This window comes from Crocuta crocuta, unplaced genomic scaffold (genome assembly GCF_008692635.1).
Source record: "Crocuta crocuta isolate KB4526 unplaced genomic scaffold, BGI_CrCroc_1.0 scaffold129, whole genome shotgun sequence".
NCBI classification, from domain to species: domain Eukaryota; kingdom Metazoa; phylum Chordata; class Mammalia; order Carnivora; family Hyaenidae; genus Crocuta; species Crocuta crocuta.
This window is the reverse complement of record NW_027551571.1, coordinates 10,208,768-10,221,615: the sequence shown is the minus strand read 5'-3', so window position 1 is coordinate 10,221,615 and position 12,848 is coordinate 10,208,768. Positions and strand designations below refer to the sequence as shown.

General features: G+C 39.2%; 1 protein-coding gene across 1 annotated transcript in view; it reads left to right on the top strand.

Moving 5' to 3' along the window:
* NBAS (NBAS subunit of NRZ tethering complex) overlaps positions 1-12,848 on the top strand; it is a 334,140-nt gene that overhangs the window by 157,790 nt on the left and 163,502 nt on the right. The window contains exons 30-31 of the mRNA XM_077750930.1: positions 3,338-3,567; positions 6,942-7,054. Of these exons, the coding sequence (XP_077607056.1) occupies positions 3,338-3,567; positions 6,942-7,054 (343 nt within the window). The remainder of the gene's footprint in view (positions 1-3,337; positions 3,568-6,941; positions 7,055-12,848) is intronic.

Sequence of the window (12,848 nt, the reverse complement as noted above, 5' to 3'; positions counted from 1 at the left end):
CTTTGCCTGGAGGTATTCCTCTTTCCTTTGTCTGATCCTCGCTGGGAACTTTGAGGACTCACCTCCCTAACTGTGCCCTCGAGGATGCCTTCCTTTGTCCTTTCATGCAACTCGTCTCCATTACCGTCTTTCAGGTGCAGTGACTTGTTTCCACATATGGTTCTTCCCCTTGGTCGTGAGCCTCTAGGGTAGACATGGTCATGTGCACGTTCACCCTCCTGTCCCAAGTGCATATTGTAATGTCCAGGACACGAAGGAGTCAGGAGCGTAACCCAGGGGGATTTAGTGATTATTTTTGGAAGGTATGTGTCTTACCACCAAAGTACTCATAGTTCGTGTGGAAAAATGATCCAGCTAACACATTTTTAGTGAGAGATAGTTTATTTATTTTTTCAATGTTTTATTTATTTATAGGAGAGAGAGAGAGAGAGAGACAGAGACAGAGAGAGACAGTGTGAGCAGGGGAGGGTCAGAGGGAGAGGGAGTCACAGACTCTGAGATAGTCTCCAGGCCCTGAGCTGGCAGTCAGCACAGAGCCCGACGCGGGGCTCGAACCCACGAACCCCGCGAGATCATGACCTAAGCGAAAGTCGGACGCTTAACCGACTAAGCCACCCAGGCGCCCCGAGAGATAGTTTATTTAAAAAATTTTTTTCTAATGTTTTATTTATTCCTGAGAGAGAAAGAGAGAGAGAAAGCGTGAGCAGGGCAGCATCAAAGAGAGGGAAACACAGAATCTGAAGCAGGCTCCAGGCTCTGAGCCGGCTGTCAGCACAGAGCCCGATGCGGAGCTCAAACCCACTAACTGTGAGATCATGACCTGAGCTGAAGTCCAACGCTTAACTGACTGAACCACCCAGGCGCCCCTAGTGAGAGATAGTTTAAAAGCACGTTCCTGTTTGGAGTTTTTCTGTCAATACACCAGACACAAAACTGTATAGAATATTTCTTGTGTTGTTTCCGCTCTGACATCGCAAAGCATGACCTGTTGATGACGAGAGTTATAAAAATAGGTCTCTATTCTGTGAAATTGGTTGGCATCTGTATTCAAGTTGATTTTAACAGAACACTGGTTTTACATTTCAACTTCTGGTTTTTAAATGCTTGAATGAGAACAGTGTTTACGTTGATGATTATAGCCTCAGACCACGTACATGCACCTGCCGGGAGCTTCTCCTTTTGTGTGTCTAAGAGGCAACTTGAACTTCACTTCCAGGAGACAATCCATATTCACATGGGATCCAAAACTTAACCGTCATGAACATGTCTGCAGTAGTGTTTTTTAGTCGGAATGGCATTATTTTGCTATTTTCTTGTTTTTGACTCTCACTGGAAAATTGGCAATAAGTATATTATAGTTGAATTAGCTCTTGTGTAATTTTGTAACAACTTAACATATTAAATTGTTTTTGTTATATTTTAACACCTTTGTATTAGGCTTTGTTATTTTAATGACTTTTGGCCATTAGTCTCACTCCTTAGAGAAAACATTTGAAAGCATATTATAGCCGTTTTGAAATGGTTATAGAGGAAGGTAATATAGATTTGGCAAACTTACATTTTTTTTTCAAACTTATATTTTAAAATACGATTTTAGTACCTTTTAAATTATGTATATTGTCCTACTGACTTTTGGCTATTATATTAGGGTTTTCAATAATACTTGAGAAATATTTGAAATAATAGCTCAATGGCACAATTTTGAAAATTTGATATAGCATGTAGAGCAGAAATGTATATTGTTTATTTTAGCAAGCACTTTTAAATTTTAGAGTGAGTGAATTATATTTTTCAGTACTGGGCATTAACTCTTTATAGCTTACTTGAATAACCCAAAGGAATAGAGAAACCGTCTTATCTAAGTTATTTGGGTCCTTTGATTTACGCCATTTTCACTTTTCACATATAAGTGATTAGGGACGCTCATTGGTAATTTGCCTTTCATTACAATATGTATTTTATAACAGATCCCTTATAGTTACTAGTAATATTATCCTTATTGATCATTTTAATCAAGGCCTGTCCAAAAATACTACCTTCCCCAGAAGCCTAGAAACAAGTGAAAATAAGGGGATCCTATGAAAATTGGGTAGTTGCCTTAATTGTAAAAAAATTCTCTTCTCCATGAAATCTACTTTTTTTCATTTCTTTCTTCTTGTTTCTGTGCTATCCTTATGCAATAGTGGAGGCCTAAGAGGGAAGAACATTCTTGGGGAAGTTGTTATACTAATTATATATTGATATATATAAGTATATATATTATTATACTAATAATGTTATATGTTTTAGTTATTTATTATTAGTGTAAATTTAAAGGGATCTCTTTAAGACTTTTTGGACTAAGTAATAAGTACATAATCTCAGTCATAAGTAAATTTTATGTTAATTGATGCTATTAGTTGCCTAGTAGAATACAGTATTTGCATGAATACCTTCCATCAGTGGCTCTTGTTTTATTTCAATACTTTTTAATTTGCAGAATGGAAAAAAAAAGTCAATGTTGTATTTGCAGCTTGGCTAGTATGTAAGCCTGAATTCAGATGCAGTGAGCAGTCATAAATTACTGGTGTCCTATTCAAAGATTTTCTTTTAAAAAGTTGAACTACTGTAAATAGTTGAAGCAGAATGGGCCCTGTTGGGTATGGGACATTATGTCTAAGGATTCCTGTTTTCAATGAATATGAACTTCAGATATTTGACTTAAATGTTCACTATACACATTAAGATACAGTTGATCCTTAAACAACATGGGTGCGAACCACATGGGTCTGCGTACTTATACGCAAGTTTGTTTTTGTGTTTGTTAAGTACAGTACTGTAAATGTATCTTCTCTTCCTTGTGATATTAATGTTTCTCCCAGCTTACCTTAGTGTAAGTAAGAATAGTTCTAGAATACAGTAAATAAGAAATACATGTTAGTCACCTGTCCGTATTATCACTGAGGCTTCCACTTAACAGCAGGCTAGTAGGAGTTAAGTTTTGGGGGAGTCAAAAGCTATACTGGGATTTCTGACTGCATGGGGAGGTCAGCACCCCTACCCCTGTGTTGTTCAAGGGTCAACTATATTATGTTTCCTATTAGTGCGTTCAGTTAAATGGTTTCTTCTTCCTAAAAAATGAGTTTGTTTTATTGAGGTGAAATTCACATGACATAATGGCCATTTGAAGTATACTTCCTTGTCATTTAGTGCATTCACAGTGTCATTTGTGCACCTGCTACCTGTAAGATGAATGTATTTCTTAATCTATTTCATTTGGATATCAGAGCCTTCATTTTGTTCAGAAGCACTAAGCCTGCCCTCATTAAGACTAATTCCAGTTTCTTCTTCCCCCCAGATATTTACAGAAAGCCTTCTGTGTTCCAGCCGCCTTGAAAATATCCACTTGGCCGGGCACATGATGCACTGCAGTGCTTGTTCGGCAAATCCCCCAGCTAGTGCTGCGCAGAAAGGGAAGACCCACTACAGGGTCAGTTACGAAAGAAGTATTGACTTGGTTTTGGCTGCCAGCAGAGAGTACTTTAACTCTTCCACCAACCTCACTGATACCTGCATGGATCTGGCCAGGTAGAGTAATTCTACATTCTTCCAGAAGAGGGACAGGAGAAGTCAGAAGACACAGACTCCATTGTTGGTTTTGTTCTTTAGTTTACTAAATATATTACCACAAGCACAGATTGGCTGTTCTCTATGGGGCACAGTTATTTATTGCTTGACTGCAGAAAGGTAATTACGTTATGAATATTCATCCACTTTCTCATGACCCCTTTTCTCCAGCATACTTTCCTAGTCTTTCTTGCTGATGATCTGAGAGATTGTGTATCTTTTCTCTTAGAAATGATTTATGGGATAGCCTGTAACTTCAAATTCTAGGAACTTTTAGCACATTTAGGCAATGGCTGTATGCTTTATGTGACTTCTGCTCTGTTTAGGGACGAGGGGCATGATTAGATGGTAAAACCCTAAAGTCCCTTCCAGGTGGAAATTTCTGGACTGTGAATTCTGTTTCTCTTTGGCCTGTTCTCCTGGAAATTTAGTGTTGGTCTTTTTACTATTGATTGTTAAGAGCTTTTTGTCACTAAAGGATATTTACCCTTTGCCTCTCTTACATGTTTTAACTGTATTGTCAAGTTTTTATTATATATGATTTTCAAATTGCTGTTCGGAATTTTTTAAGATTTTGATTCTTTTGTTTTATAGTTTCTATTTTGTGTGTCATCCTTTGAAAGATCTTTAATTCCCAAGACCATTATTAGTTTTTCAGATTGTTTTTACTACTTTGATAGTTCTGTGTTCACATTGAAATTTTAGGCCCACTAGGAATTTATTTTGATGTAGTGATTGTGGTAGCTATTTAGATTAATTTCCCCCCCAAATGACTAGTAGCTAAAAACAAACAAACAAACAAAACAAAACCCAGCTTAAAGAAAACCCCCCCCACTCCTAGTGATCTCTTAGTACAGAGAGAATCGTATTTTCTCAAACCATGTTATTGAACTTGATGGAGTTGTTAAAAATAGTAAATTTTTTTCTTCTCTCCTAAGGGATTGTATTTCTCTTTCAGATGATGAAAATATCAAATAGAATAGCTTTTAAAATGGGGAGTTGTGTTTGACCTAAATCTTTTTGGCAGGCATTCTCAGAGATCATTTTTAAATCTACACTTCTGATATTTCTCTTTCATTCCATCCCTTTTTCTCCCACAAGGACACATGGTAATTTGGAATAGATACCATATGTGTGTGTAAGGTGGCACCAGACTGATTATGATCTGTGAGCCTGGATATATTTAAATGTTCACAGTTATATTTAATATAGAAAATAGCCCAGACGTTCCTATTGATTAAATTATTATGAACTAATTTTTTAATGTTTACTTATTTTTGAGAAGGAGTACAAGCAGGGGAGGCAGGGGGATTAGAGGATCCAGGTGGGCTCTGTGTTGACAGCAGCGAGCCCAGTGTGGGGCTCCATCTCACAAACTGTGAGGCCACGACCTGAGGTGAAGTTGGACACTCAACTGACTGAGCCTCCCAGACACCGCTAAACTAGTTTGTTTGTTTATTTTTTTAAATGTTTTAATGTTTTATTTATTTCTGAGAGAGAGAGAGAGAGAGAGTGAGTGTGTGAGAGTGAGCAGGGCAGGGTCAGAGAGAGAGGGAGACACAGAATCTGAAACAGCCTCCAGGCTCTGAGCTAGCTGTCAGCACGGAGCCCGATGCGGGCCTCGAACCCACGAACCGCGAGATCGTGACCTGAGCTGAAGTCAACGCTTAACCGACTAAGCCACCCAGGCACCCCTGAGCTAGTTTTTTAATTGAGGAGGTATTACATCCACGAGATGAAAATATTCAATGAAACAAGAAAGGATATTTATTTATAATAATTCTCTCTTCATTCTTGTTGCCCTAACTTTATCCCTAGCTATCTTTTTCAGTCATTTTCCTGTGTATCCTTCCAAAATATCGTAAAGGGTACCATCTTCCTAAGTCACAAATGGGTTTTACTACTTGTACATATCTTTCTGTATCTCATTATTTCCACTTATGATCTATTCTAAAGGTTTTTTCACGAGTGCCTGTAGGCTTGATTTGTTCTCTTTTGATGGTTGTAGAAAAGTCTATTGTTTGACTTTCTAGAATCTATTCGATTAGTTTGTGATTTAATGCATTGTCTTATATTTTAAAATTTATTTTGAGAGAGAAAGAGAAAGCAGTTCCACATGCATGAGCAGGGGAGGGGGAAAGAGAGAGAGAGAGAGAATCCCGAGCACATTCTGTGCTGTCAGCCACAGGAGCCTGACATGGGCTCATGAACCTGAACATGGACCTCACGAACCATGAGATTCATGACCTGCGCTGAAATCAAGAGTTAGATGCTTAACTCACTGAGCCACCCAGGTGCCCCTTTTATATTTTAAAAACACCATGATAGTAACCACCCCTAATTATGTTGGGCATGTGCAAGCCTATCTGTAGTATAAATTGCTAGAACTTGGAATTCCTGGGTTCAGAGGTAGTGCATGTAGAATTTTGGTAGATACCACAAGTAGTTCTGTCACTTTTACTCTTGAATCAGCAGTATATGTTAGTGCTCATCTTATTTAAATTTTAAAGTTTTGCAAGCAAGGTGGACCTATATCCATCACTCAGTCATACAGGTGCATGCTGGGGCAGAGTGATCTTCATCAGACCATCCATGATTTTAACACTGTTAGCCCTTCCTGGCCTCATCTCTACCAGTCTCTCCAGGCTTGCGTCCCATGCACCTTTCAGCAAGTTTGTTAATTAAAATATTTATTCACACACTTTGTCTGGATTTTTAAAAACATGCTTAAAATCCTCCATAGGGTGTCACAGCTTCTTAGTTTAGCAAAGTCACTTTCTCCTGTGTTCATCTCACTACTGCATTACCAACAGACTCTTCCTTATGATCAGAAAAATGTCCTTTGTGCAGTTTCTTAGGTTAGTGTTTTTTCCTTTGGGAAACAAAATTGTCACTGAAACAAGATGTTTGTTTCTCCTAGAAGAATAACTGGAAATTACCTGAATTCTGTCTCCTTTTTTAAACCTCTCCTGTATGATTATTACCTTTGGAGTCAGCAGTAAAAAGAGCGTGAAAGGCAGAGCTAACACATTTTGCTTCCTACTGTGGTAACATTACCCACTATCAGAATAGCCCTGTGCAAAATCACTTCACCTCTTTGAGCTTCAGTTTTGGCTTCCTTAGAAAGCAGGTGATGCTCTTGGCCTATGACACAGGCTTCTGTGAGGATTCAGTAAGGTAACAGCCAGCATCGAGCGCAATACCTACCTGGGGTAGGTGTTTGATAATGTGTGTTGGATCGCACATTGTTGAATACAGACAGGCAACTTAGCCAAATGTGTGTTATTAAAAAAAAACAAAAACAAAAACAACAGAACTTACCTTATTTCCCCTAGGTGCTGCTTACAGCTGATAACAGATCGGCCTGCGGCCATTCAAGAGGAGCTAGATCTGATCCAGGCCCTGGGATGTCTTGAAGAATTTGGGGTAAAGATCCTGCCTTTGCAAGGTAAATTTTCTAGTTAGTGCTTTGTTATTAACTTAGCACTCAATTACTTTGCATTGAATTACTAGCGTTCCTTTGTAGTTATTTTTAAGCTAAAGAGTACCTGTGGTCATTTAATCCATTAGCAATAGATCCTACCCTCTGCTCCATTTTTCAAATGAAATCTTATGTGGGCATCTGCAACAATAAAGCCGACATCTTACTATAAATGTATTTTTTGAGTTCTCAGTTCTGCCATTAAAAGAAATAATATTCGTAACAGCAGTGAGGCTATTGGATAAAAACAAAAAGAAGTGGGGGATTATGGATTGGAGCTTCAGATCACCATCAGTTTTTGATTATGCAGTTTATTTCTATATTTTGTTTCGGTTGCATAGATTTAGAAGTAGCTATACATGATCGTATTTTATCTTGTTATGTTCAGTACAGAATATTCTTTAAGTTGATACTATTTTTTTAAAAAGAGGAATGACAGGAAGTTCTTGCTTAGAGTTTAATTCCTAGAGATATCTTAACAATGCTCAAGTTCTTTTATCTAAATGTACAGGTTGGGGAAGTACCACCCAAGACCAGCATGCTGACACACAGTTACTTGTGATCATTATCTGCTTTGTGCTGTGAGGATAGTGTGTGTCCTCCAGCGTCCTGACTCTTACCTGACAAGCGGGAGATAGATTTCCTGTTGCCTTGAACTCTGAGCCTCTGTGCCCCAAATAAAGCGGGTAGCTTGATTATTAGAAGTATGCTTGGTGCCTTCCATGTAATCTCTTATCTTTATTCTTAAACCTGGAAATGTTTGGAATTGGGAGTGGGGAAGTTATAGCTGAGTTGTTTCCATCTCTGATTTTTGACACATTTTCTCTGGAATNGGTACCTTTGGACAATGATGTCCTGTTAACAGGTTCCTTGGTGTCTTTGTCCTGTGTAAGGTTTTGGGTAAGGCGGATCTTAGGGGATGTAAGTCAGCTAAGACCTTCTCATATGGGTTTCCATTGTAGTTTTACTACAAATCAGAGTCCTGTTTGCCAGATTAATTTATTAGACTTGAAAAAGGTAGTATTTCTGTTACCTTGAATATTATTGTTTGTAAATAATTTCTAGGCGATTATACATATCCTGTAGCATCTTAAACAAGTACATTTATGGAGATCGTTAAATCGCTGGAAAATTGTATTTTCTGAGCTCAAAGCTTTTTAAAATTGTGAAGATTAGTCAGATTTACAAAAAAAACATTTTCATTTTATTCTCAGATGTCTTAAATCATTACCTGTCTCCCCAGAAACACTTACATTTTCAGCTGACATGTTCAGCCCCGGCGGAGTCTAGAGCACTAGGAAACTTTTGCCCTCTGGTTGGGCCACGTCCTCATAGCTCTGACTCTGTATATGGGTGTATTTTAGCCACTTATTGAATCCAGGCAGACTGATTGATATAATACAAAAAAAGGTTTCTTGCAGTCCCCCAAATGCAAATGAATTCTTTCAGCTGAATTGAAATAATAAGTTGAGCTCTTAATTTTCTGTGGTGCTCCATTAGCGGTACTTTTGCTGGCATATTTGCACATCATCTGATGGGTTTGGAAATCTGCGACCAAACCTGCTATCCTGCTGTTACTTCTGAGAGATTTCCTGACTGGAGAGCGTTTGAAGAAGGACATTTGCTTTCATGTCTTGACAGCTTTCCAGCTTGATATATTGATTTGGATATATTGATTCCTATTAGAATGAATGTCAGAAATCCTCTGGATGGGGAGATGGGATATTGCATTGTATCCTGGTGTGTTTATGCCGCAGATACAGTTTAGGGTTAAGCCTCTCTTGTAGTCAGTTATCAGAGACTGGACAAACCGTGTAACTTGATATTTAAACATTTATGGTCTAGGTATTTTTGTTTCTTTGTTTGTTTGTTTGTTTTAGTGTACATAGTTCGTTTTGTCAGTCTGCTTTGTTTTAGAGCCTTCTTTGCCTGCACTTGACGAGTTGCTCCTGGTCACCAAGTGAAGACTAGTGGTACTAGCTAAGTGACACTTAGAGAGTCCATAGCAAACAGGAACAGAAATAGCATGTAAAAGTGATTCCTTATGTTTGAGTGTGTGTGTGTGTGTGTGTGTGTGTGTGTGTGTACACACATGTGTGCTTTCCCCATCATTTGGATATTCCCATTTTATGTGAATTATTCTTAATATTCACATGGGCAGATGTGGGATATTTCACTTGTCCCCTGTGGTCTTTCTATAATAGGGCAAGTCCGTTTTCAGTCTCACAGCACTCTGGGTAAAGCCCCTGGAGCCAGTTTTGTCCAGCCAGTGACTGGACAGGTGGTTCACCTTTCTTTATGTTTAGGTTTTCTCATTCACAAAATGGGGATACTAATAAGCACCTTCTAGAATTGCTGATAGAGACGAAGGCTGTGTGTTCACAGTGCCTGGGATATCGGAAGGGCTCTACACGCATTAGCTGTCATTTCTGTTATTTTGCATGGAGGCTCTAGTGCCTCGCGGTGGTAGAATTAGAGCGGCCTTGCCTGCTTGCCGTTCTCCTCTTCCCTACCATCCCTTCCTTCTTGTTCCCACTCTCCTTTCCTTCCACCCAAAAATACCGAGGTAGCTTCTTACTGTCTTCTAGAAACTGAAGGGATGAAGGGACTAGGGCACACTTCCTGGCTTGTGTGTGTGTGTGTGTGTGTGTATGTGTGTGCTGATGGTGACAGGACTGCGTCGTGCGAGTGTCACGTGGGAGTTTAAACTCTGACTCCGCCACTCTGAGCTGTGTGACCTGTGGCACCTTCATGGTTTTGAATGTCACCTTCCTCAGTCAGAGATAATAATAAAATGTTCCGTAGACAGACTTGAAAATCCGTCTTGAAACATTGAAGATTTTTACAGTAGAGGATCTCGTTCTCCATAAGCGTGTCTGTGAGTATGCCAGTAGTAGTGGTAATAGTAACAGCTCACATTTATTGAGTGGTTTTCATGTTCTAAGTGGTTTTATATGTTTGTATTCTCAAAAATATCCTACGAAGTAGTGTCTATTATTGTTTCCAACTTCCAGATGCTGAAATAAAAATATGAGAGGTTAAATAGCTTGCTCAGGGTCACGCAGTTAGAGGTGGAGCTAGAATTCAAAGCTAGGTAGTTTGGTACAAAAACCTATGTTTGTAAAGAGTCGACTATACTCTTGTGATGACGTGATGGGAAAGTAAAAGATTTAAGAAGGAAACTCAGGTATTCTCACTCATCGGCTAAGGAACTGCTGCATGTTGTCACCTTCTGCCCCAGTACGAGTCAGATTTGTACTTCAGCAATGTCACAGTCTACCTGTGCCAGTCATGAGCAACCGAAAGTGATATTTTGCATCTATGGTTTGTTGGGCATGATTTGCTGTCTGTGCCTTACAAGGTTGTGATGAGAACATTTGGCATGTGCATAGCTGGTCAGTGAGAGCTTCTTATGTCTGAGACATTTGTGTGTCTGTGAGAGTTATAGTTGAGTGTGTGTGTGTGTGTGTGTGTGTGTGCCAGAACACTGGATATATATTTGTGAGATCCACAGTGAGGGAGCCTCAACTATTAAAAGATACATAGCATACATGCATATCTTTTTCATCATCATTAATTCCATTTGAAAAGGAATTTTAAGTTTCAGAGACTCCTTTCCTTCATAGAAATATAGAAATAATATCTAAGGCCTGAATTTACTTAACCGAGAAATCACATTTCAAAATATAATTTAGCATGTCCTACAATAAGCAGTAAAGGAGAATTGGTCTAGTGATTGTCCAGAGGCTCAACAAATAGAGAAATAAATAAAGTAAAAAGGCATTTGAACAAGGCAATTGCACTCTATTAGAATTCTACTCTGCAAATTTACTTAATGTCCTTAAAATATTAGTAGTTATGCCTTGCTTAGGGCAAGAAACAGACAAAGAACCAAACTTGGAACTTTGGAGAAAATGAAGATCCATTGCTATGTGTGACCTCAGTTTTCTACTTTGATTCTGTTGAGCTAGAGGAAGCAGGGCTGTAGTCAGGGATGCAGCTCACTGGCATTATACAACCAGGTGCCCCTGAGAGAGCCAGCATTCATCAAATACGGCTATGAAAGTGTCTGCGGAAGCCCCCAGTTTCTTACATATGTAGACTGACCATGAGATCTAGACAGGACGGGTTTGTTTGGAAAATCGAATTAGAAACATGCAGAAAGTACCTTTCTCATAGTAATTGCATGTGAAATAATGAAGTAGTAATATACGTTTTCTTCAAATACAAGGAGAAAAACCCATAAAACAGTAGCAAATGTTAAAGGAAAAAAACCCCAATTTTTTGATTGAGAAAAGTTACGGAAAACTTTGAGGTATGCTGTGTCAGCTCATTTTTGCTAGGCTGTGCTACAGTAAGAATCTCCAGAGCCTCGGGGCCCATGATAGAAGGCGAGTCCTCACACCCCGGCATTTCTGCAGTGCAGCTTCGTGAAGTGGCATTCTCACGGGAGGGGGGAAGCTCAGGAGTGGGAGCCCACGGTGACTCCCATTTGCTCAGAGGAGCATATGTCATTTCCACTCCCATTTCGTTGCCCATAGAAATCACATGGTCAAGCCTAATGTTAGTCAGGTTGGTATCTGGGACATGAGTCATTACAGTGGATACTGCGAACAGTAATACAGTCTACTGAAGTTAGACTCAGACACACGCATCGCTTGCCGTGATTGTGAAGTAACTGAAGTCTCCATCTACGTTCTGTTTTACAGTAAAGGCCACAAAGGATTACTGTACTAGTGGATGCATAAATAGCCCTCTTAAAATAACCCAGTGCACACTCAAGTATTTAGGAATAAAAGGATATAACATATGCAACTTATTCTCAGATAGTTCAGAAAAAATAGGTGTGTGTGTGCGCGCATGCGTGTGCACACGCGCATTCATGTGTGTATATATGTGTGGAGAGGGAGGGCTCACCTGCATGACTGCTCACGTGCATGTGTACACGGAGCAAATTATTAACAATTGATTATTCTTGGCAAAAAGTATGGAGTTCTTTGTACCATTCGGGCAACTTTTCTGTAAGTTTGAAATTAAAGCATAATTAAAACTTACAATAAAAGAGCACATTCCAAAGAAAACTACCACCTCTCTCCTTTGTCTCACCAACCCCTGGGCCGCCTGCCACTTACCTATACGAAGTTTTGGGAGAACACAGAATATATGGGATAAAGCCGTAGATTTGGGAATGGATAAAGGAATGAAGGTATGAAAAAGATTTAAAGGGGCTGGGTTGAATTCTGGTTCTATCACTTTAGTGACCTTTCTATATTTTTTTTTCCCTGAAAAAGGTTGCCTTATAGTTGCCTTATAAGTTCTGCCTTTTAGGGTTAACATGTAAATTACCTACAACACATGCCTGAGATGCAGGTCCTACTCATTGAATGTCAGCTGCTATTATAGTTGCTACTGTTATAATTACGGGGGCCGGGCTGCCCCGATAGTGACATGCTTCTTAAAGGTTGGTACCTCTTCCTTAAATAAATAACCATTTCTTCCTACCATATACATAATCTTTGCTGAAGCTTTTTTCTCCATTTAAGTGTCCTCAGTTACCTCATAGTGTGAATTGCTGTGATCAGACATGTTTTATTTTCCTACTATCTGGCTTAAGTGAGAAGATAGGGCCGGTTTGGAGAAAGGTTAACACATTGGAACAGTGGGCACTTTGAAGATTCCTGCCCTTTACACAGGGATGATGATGTGGAGGTAGAATATGGATTTGGAACACTGGATGGATTTTGGGTTGGGGAGGTAAGGT